The sequence below is a fragment of the Triturus cristatus genome, chromosome 10 (assembly GCF_964204655.1).
Source record: "Triturus cristatus chromosome 10, aTriCri1.1, whole genome shotgun sequence".
NCBI classification, from domain to species: Eukaryota; Metazoa; Chordata; class Amphibia; order Caudata; family Salamandridae; genus Triturus; species Triturus cristatus.
In genome coordinates, this window is record NC_140593.1 from 406,139,108 (window position 1) to 406,157,813 (window position 18,706).

An 18,706-nucleotide genomic window follows, 5' to 3' on the forward strand; every position below is an offset into this window, starting at 1 on the left:
CATTTCATAAAAGAGAATTAGAAAAAGTATTATATCCAACTGTGGAAGTGTCATTCCACTGAACAGTTAAAAGGTGTGCACTTTTTCTTACTGGTACAGTTCTAAATTCTTAACCAACTTCAGGAGCATCTTGATGTCCACAATTTCCTCCAGCTCGATCAGACTGGGTTTCACGCTCACTATGAATGAGACTAAGACTGACACCATTTAGGAGGTAGAGGACCTTTTTTTTTATGACACATCAACGAAGGAAACAATTTGCTCGCTGGTATTGCATTGGTGAATATGTAAACTGCTTTGAACCACATTTGTGACACTGAAGTGGATTTACTGGTGATCAGGTTGGAGGCTACGGCCATTGTGGTCTCCCAGTGTCCTCACTTGAAGCGATATACACCATTTATCACACAGAATATAAACTGATAACCAACCAAAAGACTGTAGGAGCACCTTTCCCTATCATGAAAGAAATGCATTGCCGCCGGCTCCATGTCAGGATCCACCTTAAAGTATCTGGTAAGATCTATAAGGGAACTCCATCAGAAAAACCCTAATTACTTGCACCACAACTCAATACGTCTGGTAGGACCCAGTTTATTAGGAGAATTTAGTGGCCAGGCAAGAAATCCCCCCAAAACTCCAAAAGAAAGCATAGGCCAACATGCTTTCTCTGCAAATGGACCAAGAATCAGGAGAACCTTGCCTTTCACCTCAGGCTTGCTCTTTCATTGGTGCAACTCAGAAAATGTCTCAAACCCACCTCTCCACAACATTCCTATGATCCCAGCCTGTATACCGAACTTTCAGCCGCACCTAGCTGTGATGCCGTCTTTAATCCCCTGTGTACTTTTACACACAGATGGTCCTCCGTTTACATTGTAAATGTACCGCCAAGTCTCCATTATCACATGTGGCTACGTAAAAACATCTCACTGCCCCTTTGGGGCTGAAGCTTTGCTTCATAAAATACCGCCAATTATAAAATACATTGCTTATTCGGCACAGATCAAATTTGTGATTTGAAGAATACATTTCTGAAGCCTGACATGGCAGATGGTGGCATTACTGCTTTGATGTGGGAGAATGTGATGTATGCAGGGATAAAAATAAGCAGGAACTCAGATCGATTTCACTCGTGCTGATTGCTGACATAAAGGAGCCTGATAATCCTAATGGAAACTACTACTAGGAGTTACTTTTGCCTCCCCTGCAACAACTAACTGGTGCTTTGACATTTCATCTGCAGTTACAAACTGTACACATTTTAATTTGAAAGACCGACTCCTTATGAAAAGATTAAAAACCTACCTTAGTTTGAACTGTGCTTTGAAAGCAAATATCACTGCATGAACACATCAACTGTAGATATATTATAAAAGCATTGCTAAAACATGTCAGCTATGTTTTTATACAATGGACACTGGGCTGTCCATCATCCAAAACACCACACCCATATATTTACACTGTATCACAGAAAAGCTCATCCAAAACATCCTTTAACAGGTCGATTACAAATGTGCATTTCCTAAAACCAAAGCGAGGAAAGCTTCCACTGTTCAGACAACTGTTTAAGACTGCTGTAAATTCTATCACAGCATGTATAAACATATCTAATGTAAAGCTTGGTACTGTAAAAATAACACAGACAACCATCTTGTATACAATCTTCGGCAAAATATAAAAATAAATCCGGAAATAAGAATAACCTCTACTGCTTCCAAAGTAAACTTGATGCAATTAAAAAAACAAATGGAATACCTGTCAATAGTAAACAAGTTCAAATGAGGGTCAAACTAGGCCCACCGACTGACACACGCCCACATTGCTTTGAAGGCAATATTGACGGTCACATTTCATTCGATGCAACTGAAGAATCGATACAAAGAATAGCACCTTTTGCGAAACCCAAAGAAACTGTTCCTAAAAATAGTCACAGTTAACGCTTTGGCTTGAATCGCATGCACACACAAAATGCACTCACACACAAAAGGGATCTGCTACCAGTGTGTGACTAGAACCCGCTACAGATAAAATGTACTTCAAATGTTACTATGTAATACTATCATTATAATAGCAAGTTGATTTAAAGGTATGTAATCAACATTCAACTTGTCACCATGTCTTACATATTTTTTCCAACAAAGAAGATAGAAAATGGAAGAAAACACACTTTTCAAAATAGGCCCTTGTCATAACCCTCTTAAAATTATCATTTTACACGTGCATACCACTTGTTAAAACAAATCAGTCACTCGTTTCATACGGCGCTGACAAGTGTATGTCATAACAACATGAAATAGTAATTAAAACGTACTCTTTGTCTGGTTCACTGGAGAAAAAAAAAAGACAAAACAAAAACATTTTGAATAATAACATTAGCTCGCTTAAAACGAAGGAGCTTCAGATGTACTGACTGCAAGTGAAATATCAACTTGCCACGTTAGTCATGTTAAAAAAAAGCTATGCAGAAAAGGAGACATTTGCTTCAATGCAAGCCTCAACAGGCAATGAAAGGAAACGGCACTTTCTTAAGTTTGACATATTAGATGTTGTAGGAAGCAGGAATAATTAATATGGATCTGTCAAATCAACATGCAGGGAATATTAGCAATATATTTTGAGGTTGTTGCCAACTTTGAAAAAATAAAGTCTAAGGTAAAAGGAGATGGTGGGATCAAAAAGGGGAGGGGCAAGAGGCATGTGGCACAGAGGCACACACGAAACGCCTAACGGGAACCATTTAATTTTATTATGGTTAACTGAGAAAGCAACAAGGGGCCAGGCAAGGTGCACAGAGCAGGGGTCTGTGCGCCCGTCAGGAGTCGCACCACAGCGCCTGTCCTCGGAGAAGGCCAGGAGACAGGAGCTTTTGCCAGTGCACTGCAATGAAGTGTTAACGTTCCACGCGCCCAGGGAGTGCCCGCAGGAGACGTCAGTGCGCGAGCGAGAGCCCCGCGAGGACAAACAACGTGTCCCTGTTCTTTTTTCCCAAAAGCCTTTTCGTGCCACCCCTTAGTAGACTGGCCACTGGCCTCGTTTTTCACTGCATAAGAGGGTGTCAAACCCCCGGGGAGGACGTTAATGCTGTCAACAGGCTCCCTGCCTTAACATTTTAAAAATGCGCCTCGGGCGGGCTCTCTTACCTCGTCCTCGGACCCCAGGCGGCGCCGCGTCCTCCTGTCGCCATCTCCCTCGGGCGCCGCCGGGGCCGTCCAACGTGTCGCCATTACTTCATGTCGAAATGACCAGCGGGGTCGATCCAGCGGGGAGAGACCGCATTGGCAGAGCCGGGGTGAGAGGCTGGCGGCTGAGAAACAGAAACCTCATCGGGAAACCCAGCGGGGCCGAGCGTGTCCTTTATTTTCAAACCGCACACAAAATTAATATTTTACGATCCAGAGTTGCCGGTGCTCCGCGGGAGTCCGCAGCTTTCGTCGGGTCGAGGCGATGTGTTCCCAGCTGCAAAGGAGGAATGAGAGAGGGCGGACATGTCAGATGTGCCGTGTTTATGCGAGAGACACACTCAGACCAGACAAGGGGGGAGGGGAGCGAGCAGGCGGCTGACACGGCCAGTGCTAGTCCACCCCCCAGAGACCAGCGTGACAGCAGGGCACCCGCCCGGCCACCGGCCTCTACAGCGCAGCTCCGGCTCAGCCGAAGCCTCCGCCTCCACGCTCCCTCCCCCCACACCTCCCTGAGAAAAGTTACCCTGGAAACCAGCCATGCTAGCAGCCATTCCACCAGCACCTTCCCCGCATGCCAACTTCCTCTAATTCGTAGTGGGAAGGACTGTTTTATAATAAACGCATTCCAAGTATACCATTACCAGAGGATTCTTATTTTAGACCACGTTTGTATCCATTTCACCCACGCCCCCACCCCCCAAAATCACACGACAACTGGGAAATACGATGGTTCCCTTTCTCTTTGTGCCATAATATAGTCCTCCTCTCAAAATTAAAAGTATGGGATATTCACAGATTTTCCATCCTTCCTAATCATACCATCATCGGGCTAAAATGTAAATACACAGGGCGGATGCTCACTTGCCCATAGTAGTACTTGCTACTGACAAGTGCTGCTACTATTCCATTAATAGTATTTTACCACTGCTGAGACGTGCTGGTATTTGCTCTTTCCAATTCAAGAAGTGTTAGTATTTAGTATCCGACAGCACCTACTAATTAACAGCAATGTCACAAAGATTTTGATTTCCCACCTTTTACCTATAAATCTACATGGGCATATGATGATACAGTTTAACTCTCACAATTAGGAAACGTTTACAGTACACTGCCACGTTCACAAACTAGGTAAACCCATCGTTTCTTAAACCTGAAAGGGCTACGGGTGATATTTTACATCGTGCACACCTCGTTAACATCCAGTGGAAGAAAAGGAAACAATGCAACATAAGGTTTTGGAAATATCTCACTTTTCTATTGACAAATGTGTACTGCCGTTTTTGGCGTAGAAAATATTAAAGAAGAAAACGTATTCATCAACTAAACTGTCTCCCTACATCACGAAACAGGTAAATTTCAACATAGTTGCCGAGGCTTGCCCAGAATTGCTCAGCCAGATTTCTTCTCTTTCCATTCATTGAACTAAATCTTAATTATCACAAACTGCAGATCAGACCAAAGTGAAATCAACCTCCAGAGCCACCAACAGCACTAGAGAGATTAAGAGGTACCATAAAACATTAATCTTTCAACCTAGGACATTAGTGCAGGTATACATTTATCAATATCACCATTTTACTTTGGATAGCAATTACGTACAAACAACAATGGGGGATCACATAGAATCCTTCCAATTTACGCCAGGGACTATACAACAGGTTTTTATAAACTACAATGGTAACTAAGCAGTTGGTGGAGCACTTGATTCATATGCTAACTGAAATTGGAGGGGCTTCTTGTTCCTTTTCATCGTTCACAACGGAAAAGTTGCCCATTGAGGAATTAGATTTTCATACTGTGTATGTTAATAGGACTGCTTGACACTCATGCTGGACTTATGTGCTAAATTGTTGGAGTGGTGTGTTCTTTTTATTGAGGGGAAAAAATAATCATGGAAGTGTTCATGCAATTACACAAGTTAGGAGGACCTGTACGTGGAAGTGGCTTTTGTGGCCCATAAATAGTGCAGTTTTCTACAGCCCATTAGTAGTGCGGTGTTCCAACCCTGCCTGCTACGCACCCTCCTTTGTAATTCCACTGTACCTGAATATCGGCAACCATGGCACTGGTTAGGAATAGGAATATGCAAGAAGGCAAAATCCCCAGAGTCTAAAGAGTTCAGAATGAACCCATGTGTATAACCGATGCGGAGTAAAACAGAAAGGAAACAAGATCCTTCTGAAAACAAGAGAGTTGAAAAGACTGAAGCAGTGTTCAATGGGTAGCAGCAATCCCCTACATGTCTAAATCAACTATGCGGCTGGTTCAACTTGACTAATCCCAAGTAGCTGTGATAAAATGGTAAAATGCTATGTAGGATTATAGCAACAACGCACAGCCTTATAATGAGCTGCACAACAAGGTGGCAGCACTGGCCTATTCATGCACAAATCCCTCAATGTCTCGCCAGCCAAACAGACAACTCCCACGCCAGCTGCTTTGGAACATGTGCAATCACAAGACTCTTAAAATTCTCTATTTTAGTTCTCTGCTGCCCCACCTCGGAGTATGAGAAAGTCTTTTGTTAAAAATCTTTACTACACACTCACAACTACTTTCCTCATGGTCCTTACCAGCAACACAGCACCTAATTTCTATCCAACGACTCACCAACACTAAGTTGAGCCCCACCTTCCAACATAGAAATCTTCAACACTGTATTCTAATTTCAAATTCACTATCCCATTCTTGCCCAACCACTGATGTTTTACAGGTTTACACGCGGTCTCAAAACCTCTCCACAATACTCGTAAAAGTCCCTGTATCAAAACTGACTGACATAAAACTTTCAACTCTCTACTCTTCTTTTTAGGTCAGGCCTGGGCAGCGCATGCTCTGCGAGGCATGCTGTATTTAGGTAGGGCCTTGAAGTTCCAACCACTCTCCGCCCATATTTTTCATTGGGGTGTGTCATTGTCTACTGTAAACTGTGGCTGTTCATTGTTCAATAGGCTTAGTAGTCTTTCCTTAGTAAAGCCTGGTCTCATTTTGAAACCTCCCATGGTGACACCCCCTGTTACGTGTGTTGTTACTCTATAGGCTTTAATTACAGCCTCCGAGCACTATTTTCCTCAAATACCTTTGCCCTGCCTGCTGTTGCAGGTAGGACACGCGTTTTACATTTTTTTATAGCACAAGCGCCAAACACATTTGCAATGTAATAGGCTTGCATTTGAGAGAGTTTAAGCTATTGGCATTGTAAATGACAATACCTTTTATTTGTACGTTTTAAAACAACACATAAATAAAAGGCACTATCATTTACAATTCCAATAGCTCAAACTCTCGTAAACGAGAGGCCTATTGCTTTACAAATGCTTGTTTTTTCAGATGGCTCTCTCCTTCCAATAATCTGCATGCGTCGTCTCTCGGAGGACAGCCTACTCTAAGTCACATGCATGTTTGCTTTATTCCTTACTATTGTATCTCTGTAAATTGCCCACACCTTATTTCAAAGAGCACAACCGCTCCTTTAAAAGTCATATCCTGTACCCTAACAATTCCTGGTCACCTGCAGCCTAACCATTAATACAGCCAACCAATGCATGAAATTCCCACATCTCCCTCCTACTAAAAATCACACCCGATTCCTATTGATGTAATACTTTAGGAAAGGCATAAAATGGTTCTTTTAGAGCACAAGACTAATCTGAATAACTACCAAAGAAACATTAACCCAGGGTCTGGACTAGCGGCTGCCCAGTGTAAAAGCACAACAATGCCTTGTCAAGGGTAGAAAGTGCTGTGTAATGCAATTACAAACCAATAGATAACCCACACTAATACCAGAACACTCAGCAGTCAGACTGTAGTTCAAACAGACTGTTTAATAATTCCCTTTTACTGCTTAACAATCTTATACTCACGTAAGACAAAACTGCTAAGGGTCATATCCATCACCCAGCACTATACTAGTCCCTCTCCAACTGAACAGGCACATACCTGAAGAGGTTAGCCACATACCACTGGCCAACAGAGGACTCTAACACTACAGGTTCCTACTAGCAAGTTAATCTGGCCACTTCTTGGTATCTCACAATGACAGTCAGGTTTAGGATGATATTAACAAAGTCCATCCCAGCAGATCTCTCCAACATTTCTCCCTTAAACCTATGTCCGCACAGAACCATAAACTTTAAACAAAATATCTCAATATGGACAAACCAGACAAAGCTGCCAGATTACTGTAAACCATAAACTGCAAGCCTACCTCTCACAATTCATCCACTTTTCTGCTAAGCGCTACATCCCATAACACAATAACCACACCTCAGTGGTCCTTACGTACAACATGAAAACACTTCCACACAGGGTCAAAACAAAGACAACAAATTTCCAACCAAACACCCTACACAGTGTAGCGTACTACCTGTGCGGACAAGCGTTTCAGCGGCCTACATGAAGGTAGTGAGTGCGATATAGATGTTGCAATATAATAATACCTTTTTATCCAGCCCTTCACCTTGAATCTACTGCTCTAAGGCAAAATGATCGATTCCATCCCCACCTATCTTCCTATCCACAGTGATCTTGTTCCTCTCCTTTACCTCCTTCAGACTTCAACAAAATACTACACAATATCCTCAACTAACCTCAATAATTTCTCCTCTGCGATCCACTACTATCAGCCTGGAATCCAACATGCCCACTATCTGCACTGCTCTTTAAAACCAGATGCACACGTAGCAAAGCACCCCAGAACACTTGCAGGGCTATCCGTGTTTTCTGGAGAGAATGGTTTCAAAAAATGTAGTGTCTTATCCCTCCACAGACTAATCAGTCAGCTACTAGTCGGTATCAGGTTTAATTTTCCAAATCAATTGAAAAAATATAAAATGCCCAGCTGACCACAAACCTGTGTCTTCAGTCACCACTGGTCAGAATGTCACCAGACACTTGTCCACCTTTAAACCCATCTGCTAAAGATATCACCGTTAACAAAGAGTGGTACAAAGACGTCTAACATTACTTTTGAATGCTTGTTTTCCCTCAACAATTGTCGTACATAATAAAGCTAGTAAAATTCCACACCTTGCATTGTCAGACTTCCACAGCCCTGACCACCCTAATGGCTCCCGATGTACATCCCTCCCCCCAGATGTGCATTCAGTCACTATCCCGTCATGATTGTATCCAATCTCCTGAGATAGCAATAACTACAACTTTCAAGCTCTCTCATCTGCAGAACTCAGCTCCAAATTCCTGCAATCACCTGGCCACCCTCTTCTCGTAACTCTAATGTCTTCCACACCACTGCAAACACCCAGTTACGTCTCCCCAAGACGCAGTGCTTAATTTGTAAACACATGCATTTCGGGGCACAAGGTTTTACTCCTAAGCATGTTGCCAGGGCTGCAAATGTTGGGATTACCAAATACCAAGGCTGTCTAGCCTTGAATCCACCTCATGCCACCATACACCAATTGCCCCTTTAACTCACTCTTGCAAGTTATTTTTCATCCCATCTTTCTCATTTTTGTCACTGTTTTCCTTATATCTCTACCACCTTCTGTCCGCATTTAGTGCCCATTTCTTACTCAAGGTCTGATCATAAAATGTTCCAGTGGCCAAAAGGGAGTGCCCCACCTGCAACCAACAGCACAAATTAAGTACTCAAATCAAGACTTGTATTTCCCTCTCAAAACTGCAGGTCCAAGCTTTCAGACTAATCACCTCTGATGCTAGCCTCCTTTCCCATCCATATTCTCTCTACAACTGGCTTCATCACTTACCCAAAGGAATAGATACATATAAAAGATGCAGACAAATGTTTCCTCATGGAAGCCCTAGCTTCGTCGTGGCTACACAACTGTATACGTACCCCTCTACTCACCCTCATTTGTGGCTGCCACCCTCTCTGGATTCATCTTCACCTTGCAAGCAAGCAAAATGTCTCTTTTGAACTTCAACAGGATCAACCATCTTCAAAGCCTTACTTATTTTCCACAAAATAGTTCACCTCCACTTACTCAGATGGACTCGCCCTCGAAAATCCCAAGACACCCAAACGGTTAGGAGATATGTGTAGACCGAAAAACGTGCTAAAACTCACGAAGTTGGAGGATTACTTGTGCATGCAGTGTCACTTTTTTACTCCGTATATAACGTGCAGCTAGACCTCCTATAGGTGAGGTTAATCATTCACAACACAGATTAACAGAACACACAATGTGCAGGTTTAGGGAAAGTCAACGACAAAAGCGCAACCCACATGCATTTAAAATACTGCAATTCAAAAGACAACAGCCTAAAGCCGGCTCTTCCCTGGTTACTATAAACTGGGCTAAGGGCTCCCATGTGAGTCGCCATCTTACAGAAGATGTGGGTGGAGATTCGAGTTTTTTTCTCGCTACTAATGCCACTCCTTAAATTAATGAGGGCAAACAACTTTCAATTGAATCCCAGCTCTTGTAGGCATCCCCTGCTGGTAACAGGACGCATTGCTGTGTTTTCTCTCACTCTCTCCTCCCTAAATCTACTCTCACCCTAGAGGAGGAGAAAGGAAAGCAAAAATGCAAATAGTGCACCATCTCAGTGTTCAGAAATAAAAAGCATTCGCGTAAAGGTGCAATTTATTAAAAAGCCATTTGTAAAGAGTTACGGATGTGCAATGAGATCAAAAACATAAAAATGTATAAATAGGCCAGTTTTGAATGAAGCTGCTGGGCCATGCACCAGCTGGCCAGACAAAAGGCTCCCCTTTCACTCCTCCTTTCTTTAGAGACCTCCACCCCTCTGGCTCCTCCCACGGAGTGTGCATGTGAGTTGGGTTAGGTTGTGTACAAGTGGAGACAGGAATGCACCCATGGCCTGAGCCAGGGAATGCAGAGTTACTGTGAAGCGTGCGCGCAGCCCAGCAGAAGTCCCGTCAACCTGCGAGGCTACAACAGTTTCGAGCCCTCTGGCTATTGAAATGTTCCGTTTCTCTTTTGCCTGCTGTGGTGGGGATGGGTGGGGGCCTTTCACGGGCTTGCAGCAAAGCATGGACGTTTCGTTTTGGGAGGGTTGGTTCGGTTGCGGACACTTATGCCACGGGCGGCCGAGTTTCAAGAGGCGCCCTTTTAACACTGACACTGATGTGGTATTGGCTTCCCCTTGCCGAGATTTGATTAAATGTCTTTCACAGGAGGGCACTCAACTCGGACTTGAAAGTGGTGGCATTATATTTCTCGTCTCTTCTGACTCCGAGCGATCAAATTTCAGTAGCCAGCTGCGCAGAACCGGCCTAAAAATCGAGCCAAGCTTCCAAGGCAGAACTGGGCGTCCTGACTTAGAATTGTGGGGTGAAGAATACCAAAAATGTACAAGTTTATTTAAAAAAAAAAAAGCTCCTCACACAATTTAGGGTTGTTCTGTAACACAGCTCCCCTATGGCCATTAGAGAATGAACTTCCGTTCCCAAATGGAAGCCTCTTCACTGGAAACAAGGCTTTCCGTCAATAGTTCGAATATCATACATTATAGGGACTAAACACTAAAGGGAAACGGCCACCTTAACTAGATACAGAAAGGAAGCGCCGATATTATTAGTTCTTGTAACCAACAGAAACTGCAAATATACTCACAATATTGATCGATTCGTGAGTTGCATTTCAGCACACCGCCCAAGAATTACATGTTCAGGCTGCATTACACGCGTTCTTACAACAAAGATCTGGCACATACAGGCACTTTCTCAGTTTTTTATAAATAAATAAAAGGATTGAAATGAGGAAAGATATTTCTATCAAAATCCTCAGCCAACTATTTTATAGCATACTATTGCCCAATCCTGTGTGCCTACTAATTAAAAAAAAAATCTAAAGAGAAAGAAAAAGGAGAGAAGTGGTCGGTCAGTACACTCATATCAACACATAACCCCCTGTTTCAAGTGTATATATGCTAGAAAAGTGTAGAGAAAAGAGAAAGTATCTCACGTGCGCACCACCAGAGGAGCTACTGGTAGGTTCTCACCAGCTTGCCCACGTTTGTATCATCATTGATAACTTTCTCAAAGAAAAAGTGATGTGTCCAGAAAAGAGGAAGTGAAGAGAAATTTGTCCCCGTGAAAGAAATGAGACTCAAGAGGTCTCTATTTAAAAATAGACTAGACTCACAAACAATGGTCACCTTTATTCCGAACTGTGAGTCTGTACCAAGTTAAAAACACAAAATGTTGTAGATCACTTTAGTGACGGCCAACATGTTTCATTGCCATATCATTTGTGGCAAATTCGTCAGGGCAACCAAGGTCAGCGATCACCTCCCTGGACAAATAACATCAAAAAAGAGTGACTGACAGACACACAAAAAAAACGCATACCTTGTAACAAAAACACTATGTTCAGGTCTTTAAGGCCAGGCAGCAATGACGCCTACCTGAGGAGAACTTGTAGTCCAATACCACACATCACACTCGTGCATCACCTGCAAACGCCTCACTATCAAAAAAGGAGTTGTCTCGCGTTGCGTCATCTAAGCATTGTGAAATACAAGCTAGCTCAATGTTCATAGCTCAACAGCCAAAGTCATTCCCAACAAGTGTTTTTCCAAGCCCCATGCCAGCTGAGAGTCTTCAGGCTTTTAAAGATACTTGGAACGTAGGACCACGTGCTCATAAGACAGAAGAGAGTGATTCTTTCCCCTTGGACGTGTACATAGCACAAACTTAGCCTAATTAAATAACCACGAGATTACATGAGTTTTTTCTCAAGATGGCCATCATTATGCTATCTGGAAGCAGAAGTGTGTCGAAATGAAAGATTCTCATGCATTGTGGAATTGAAAGCCATGCCATGGTTAAGAATGTATTGCTGTATTTAAAAAAAATAAAAATGTATTTGACTTTTATATTAACACACGAGTGTTTTAAATCATGTACATCTTTCATCACCATCTGTGTAATGATTGAATAAAGATTATTTGATTAAGGAGAACTAGTTAAAATGTCAGAGGAAAAACTGATGCAGTAAGACCGGCCAAAGAGCTCACTGAATGCAGGAAGTGAGTGTGTGTATATATATATTCACTTAAAATACCATAGGTTTCACACATGTTATAGTTAGGTGGACATTTCACTCGTAAAAAATCAATGAAATTCCCCCGTTATAGTTAGTTCAGATAACTATAACTTGCGCGCCCGCAATCCACTTCTCATGACGTCACATATTACATCACTCATGACATGGTCAGTGGCATCACTCATGACATCACTGATGACATCATCCTTTTGATAGAGTGGCGGTCGCGCGAGTTATAGTTATCTGAACTAACTATAACGGGGGAATTTCATTGGTTTTTTACGAGTGAAATGTCCACCTAACTATAACATGTGTGAAACCTATGGTTTTTTCAGTGAATTTGCAAGGTTTTTTAAATGCTAATTCCTAACTATAAGGTGTGTTAAACCTATGGTTTTTTCAGTGAATTTGTACGTTTTTTAAAATGCTAAGTTATGTATTTATTATTATATATTTATTTTACAATAAACTACGTATTATTTTTTTTTAATGGTTTTTCACCGTGCGCGCACAGTGCTCGCACCCCGCGATTTTTTAAAAAAAAATTACAATGTTTTTTTCTGCCTTCGGGGTCCTTCAGGGACCCCCTGACAAAGGCTAGGGGGTCAGGAACTCTCTACCCTGCCCCCTTTTCACGTTCGCCACCTTCCTTTTTCACTCTCGCACTCAAAACAAACAAAGTGGCGGCCGACGCTTCCTGATTTCGACCAAATCGAATGTTGACTGACATGTAACCACCAATCAGAATTACGCTATAGATATTTATGTACTTTAACTGCAATTTTCTCATGAACTACTGAACAGATTGACTCCACATATGCAAAAGGCACATCCCTGACCTGAGGACTACCTCTTTGCCAAATTTCAAGTAATTCTGTTCAGCCGTTCGGGCTGTACCTTCGACTAAAGGTCCTATGGGAAAATGCATGGGGAAAACGAGTTTTGGGACCCCCCTTTTTTCCTCGGCCCCCGCTTGACGAATCCCCCCCCCCGAGACTTTCAGGGTAGGAGCTGAGCGCCCCATTAGTTTTGAAAATTTTGCGAGGAGTCGTCAACCGGCGCCAAAGTTATTCAAAATAGAATTTTCAGATTTCCTATGTTAACACGGTCCTAACTATAACTAGCGACCGCCAGTAGATAATATATATATATATTTTTATTTTTTTCAAATTGAGGAGTACCCATACAGTAGACATACAGTGACTGGCACCCATTAGCCAATCGGAAACCCTTATCTACAGGCACTGGCTGCAGGATCAGAAAAAGTTTGGGTGTCCTCCGCATAAGGGTGTAAAGACACTTGACTGAGTAGAAGAAAATACTCATGGATGTTTTGCACCTGGGGGAAAGTAGGGTACCATCATTTGAACCTGGGAAAATGCACACTGGTAGACAAAAAAAGTAAAGAACATCAGAAGCGGAAAATATGCAGTCTATGGAGGTAGGGTAAGAACCAGTCAAGTGCTGAGCCAGAGATGCAGTGGGTGTAGTTTTCAGGGAGGGATGACTTACCACGTTGAAAGCTGCAAGTTTTATGTTGAAAGGTCAAGGGAAAAGTTGGAGGAGTGATGGTGGTGATAGGCTAAAGCGATAAAAGTCACATATGTGACAGGGATCTCTCAGTGGCGTGCACGGTCTATCCGTAGATTGCAACTTGTGCACAGGGATTAAGTGAGTCAATACCAGTCGTTTGTGGGTTTTAATGAAGAAAGGGGGCAGAGCAACAGGGAGTTAGATGGAGAGTGCAGGGTGAAATCAGTGGATGGGTTTTTTGAGCAGTGGAAGGGAAAATCGATGGTTTTAAAGTATTTTTGGGGAGGAGCAAAAAACATATTGAAAATGATGGCGGGCCAGGTGAGAACAGAGGGTTTGTTATTTTGTTAGTTGAAAGGATGAGACAGTGGCAGAAGTGCTGGCAGACTTGTGTTGGCTCTATATCATTTCATCTGATAATTTGAACAGCGTGTCTCCTCTTAACTAATTGGAACATCTTATGCTTGTAACGCCGATCATGTATCCCCCAACCCAGATGAGAAACACAGAATCACGGAAAGCATGCATTGCCAGCCGAATATTCTGGATGCAAATTCTAGTTCCACCATAGAACTGTATTGTTCCACCCATAAGAGTTATTGATCCTGGCTGTTGACACGAGAAGTGCAATTAACCGTTGTTAATGCTCAGTTTCATATTGACAGAAAGACTACTGGTTTCCATTCTACTAACAATCTCTACCCCACATACATTAAAAGTGGCCCGCACCACCTGTGATACATTAAGGCCTGTAACAGCTTTTTAGTGAACAGCATTTTGTAAACTACGTCTTGCAGACACATACTTATCTATTGGTGGAAGGAAAATGACAAGCTTAGGAAACCTAAGTGTTGCTCTGAAGGTATCAGAGCGCTTTACATGAGGAAGAACATTGTTTCAGAACTTAGTTACAAAGTTACATCAGTTGCTGGAGCATAGTTACATGAGTTTCAAAAGCACAGCATAAACATAGGGGGTAGGAAATACAACGGGGAGACGAGGAAAAACAGTGTCCGACGTCCAGCTGGGTAGGTGACGTCCGAGGGGTGAACCAGAGCCAAACTCCTCTATAGCTGCATAGGACAGTCCCACTGGTCATCGGCCAAAGGTTGCTCGGGCACCGCAGTACATGCAGAAGGTTCTAGATTCCACCTAGGGGGGCATCGGTGGCCATCAAACTAGCTGCCTCTCTACAAGCTAGTGATACTGGTACACTTAGGGCTATCAATCACATGTCCCCGGATTACCTTTCTTACTTCTTAGACTCTGCACTCCCTTGCACAATCCAAGGTGTGCCAGTCAAAAGCCCCTTACCTCACCCACACCATGACTGACTACATCTAGACTCTGCATGCCGTCTTCTTCTAGGATCCCCCTCCATTATTTACTTCCACCAGTCACACGAGCATGCATCTCATTTCCAGGTCTTTAAGTAAGTTCTAGACCGTCATGTCCAACTACTTGGATGAAAAGAGTGACCACTACCCATCACAAAGCCCATTCATTTTTTTTTTATTTATTTTTTTTTTTTTGAAACCGTTTATTGCAGTTTATAGAAGTTACAGGTATGGGCCTACAACCACCCGGCCGGCCGCTAGAGCATCAAAAGCATATTACATACATACAGCAAAAAACTTTCTCAGCGGTGCACAGTAGGAAGACAGGAGTGATCAATGGTGCAGGCCTCACAGCTCCATGCCCACAGTACGGTTCCATTTTCTTAAAGCAAAACAACGTAAACAAACCACAACCGCAAGGCAACCCTCGATCCAAAGTGACAACACGTGCTCCATAAGTGGGGGATCCAAACCAGCAGCAAAATTCTGAAGAGGGGGACGGGAGTAGATCAGGGACTGGGGGACCGTGCGCCCGCGGCCAAGGGAGGGGCGCCATCTAGGGAGACGGAGCCGGCGAGGCCGCCGGTAGCAGCGGCGGCTCACAAATACCCCCGCGGTAGGCGTTCCAGGGGCCCCAGAGTTTCATCCACGCCCCAGGCTTACCCCTCGCCACATACACCACCTTTTCACGAAACATACACCAATCCATATGCTCTTTCCAGGCCGACACCGCAGGGGGCCTCTGGGATCCCCACAATTGGGCAATATCACGCTTGGCTATCATGTATCCCAAAGTCACCCACCGCGCCTGCGGGACCGAGTAGTCATTTGGTTCCCAGACATTCAGCAAGCATCTCCTCGCTTCAGGCAGCAGCGCGACACGCGTAACCATTCGTAGAACCTCATGCACACCACGCCAGAATCGCTCCACCCTCGGGCACTCCCACAGTATATGCATGAAAGTCGCCAACGCACCACAGCCACGCTTACACATTCCATCACCGGCAAAACCCATACGTAAAAGCCTTGGCCCCGTCACGTAGACCCGGTGAAGGATCTTGAGCTGGACGAAACGAAGGCGAGCCGGGATGGCCACCTCTTTCGGAGAGGCCACCGCGGAGATCCACAAAGCCCATTCATAAACGTGCACATCTATTTATGTCTGTTTAATTGTACGTCAATTGTCAGTCTTTCTGTTAATTTTACCACAAGTGTTTTGATCCTCATTGCTACAGCTCACGTTTCGGTTTGGTCAACCAGCATGTGTCATAAGTAGGCTAAGGTTACCACCTATTGTTTTTGGTTTTTTTTTAAACCACCATGGTCTGCATTTTTTATTCCAGGCCGGTAACATTTTGCGAAAATCCATCACATTTGGTGTTTTTCCCCCTTCTGAAGCATACTAAAACAGCAAACTTATTTTTAAAAAAACCACAAAGCATTTAAGAGCTTGCTGGATTCTGCAGAATGATTTTAAGAGCATGCGGAAGGATAACTGACAATTTCCATGATAGAAAAGAATCCTCACACTTTTGCACAAAAGTTTTTTTTCACCTACCAGCTGCTGGCTGTTCCAGCACAGCAAGACGTAAACAAATGGCCAGTATTTTTTCTAAGAAAGGTGGCGACCGTAAACCTTAGCGCCAATATCCTCATCTGCATTGCTGATCTAAATACTTCGGCTGACAAGTGAATAAAAACAGATAAGTATGCCGTCCCGATCTTTTCTATACATTCTGGTTCTTGTGGTTTAGTTTCCCCCTTAAAATACAGGTCTGTAAATAATATATATATATATATTACAGCAGAACATAACAAGGTGAGCTATTCCGGGAGAGTCTCCTCACTTTCAAGTTCAGGATCACAAACAGCGAGCAACATCCAAGAAAGCCTAGCACTTACGAGGAAAGTTGCCACTGACCTTTGACCTCCCTCTTCAGGCAGTGCAGCCTCTGATGCCAGTAGCCAATCCCACCCCAGCGTGCAACTCCTCCCTTATTTAGGATCCTGCTCATTTACTTACACAATCTGACAATTGTACCTGGTTTTGTTCGTTTTCTTTCCAGTCGGCTCTGCAACGTAAGCCTCCTCTCCAACACTGTATTGTTTATAGAATCTCCCGCGGAGACGCGCGTCCGTGTACACAAGGACCTGGTAGCTGAGCCCAGGAGCCCTCAGCAGCCAGCTGCTCCCGAAGGAAACGCGTGCAGCTCCTCGTAAACACCACCCGCGGTACTCGGGAGCAGGTGAACGGTGCACAAATAAATCCTGCCCATGGGACTGCGGTCTTCAGACCCAGGCACTGCTCTACCCAGTCCAGTCAAGGAACCTGTCGCGCAAAAGGCGGGGCTGGTAAATGGCTCCGTCCGCCCTATTCACAGCAGCTGCATGCTTGGGGAGCAGGGGTCGCTTTTCTTCTGTAGGATCTGTCCTCGGCGTGTAGCTGAGTTTGGTGTGTGCGTAAACTCCACAAAGTGCTCTCTCTGAAACTGGCACAGCTCTGTGCTGAGGTAAAGGCGCCGGGAGGGGACCACAGCCCAAGAAGGAAACAATAGGAGGCGGCGGACACGTCAGTGGCCGGGAGGCCGCAGTGGGCGAGCAGCGGGTTGTGCCCCCAGGAACACCGGGCGAGCCAGGCACAGGAGTGGCGTCCGGATCAGTCACAGGGATCGCTCGCCAGCAGGCGGAGCAGCAGCTCGCTCCACAGATCCCCGTGACTCGCTCACCGTCTCCCGCCGCCCATCCACCAATGGACGCGGGAGGGAGTGGCGAGTCCTGAGGGAAGGGGCCGGGCAGCCAGGGGGCGGCCCGCCGCCATTTCATGTGTCTTGCCGGTGACCCCGCAGCCAGCAACGCTCCCTGGAGCCTCCCTGTCGATGACGAGAGGCTCTTCCCGCTCTCCTCCCATCAGGGCGGGCTCTGCTGCTGGCTGTTATTTGGGGTCAGGAGGCCAGAGAACAAATGAGCCGGTGTTTCATGGAGAGATTTCATTAGTGTGACTGCGGCGAAAAGCAGAGACGCTGAAAATATGGCATTCTTCGCTCCATCCACAGACCTGCGCCCTTCCTGTGTTTGACAGGGCATGTTATGTTTTTGTATGAACGCGTTTTTGTTTAGACTTTCTCGATCGTAAAAACGCCTGTTTACGTGCGAGTTTAGTGTACACGCACAGCCTTTGTATTTTGTAAACAATTTAAAGATGAATGTCGTAGGAATTTGGATGCAAATAGGGCGAGACAGATCTCCAGAATTCATTACTTTCTTTTACCAAATGTCATTGCCCTAAAGTGAGCAATCTTTGTAGGAGGGGCCCTCATGTCCCCGTCCTTTCTATGGACAACATATGACAGGTTATCTATGTAGTTCGTACTTGTAAAGCGCACTGTCACACACGAATGCAATATTATAATGTGAGGGGACCTGGCCTCTTTACAACATTGGTAGTATTGCATTTCGACAGAGTTGGACGGAGACAGGAAATAGACCTGGGCACCAAGTAAAAGGGTCCCCCTTAGTAAATTAGATATCTAAAAGTAATGTACATTTGCAAATGAAGACAGTTTACAACTTATAAGACACCCTGTATAGGTGTTTTGCAGGCTATGGGAGAACTTATGCATTTATACTTGCAGCATGGAATGCTTGTGGTAAA

At 44.2% G+C, this 18,706-nt stretch overlaps 1 protein-coding gene across 5 annotated transcripts in view; it reads right to left on the bottom strand.

Moving 5' to 3' along the window:
* Window positions 1-17,932, bottom strand: part of ARHGAP21 (Rho GTPase activating protein 21) — a 442,217-nt gene extending 424,285 nt beyond the window's left edge. For 2 of the 5 annotated variants that reach the window (XM_085631691.1, XM_085631688.1), the window contains exons 1-2: window positions 17,078-17,733; window positions 3,144-3,459 (exon numbers count right to left, since the gene is read on the bottom strand). In XM_085631691.1, the coding sequence (XP_085487817.1) occupies window positions 3,144-3,227 (84 nt within the window). In that variant the 5' untranslated portion in view covers window positions 3,228-3,459; window positions 17,078-17,733. Of the gene's footprint in view, window positions 1-3,143; window positions 3,654-17,077 lie in introns of those variants that run through there. The other 3 variants (XM_085631689.1, XM_085631687.1, XM_085631690.1) reach the window with 3 other exon arrangements.
* Window positions 17,933-18,706: the final 774 nt, after the last annotated feature.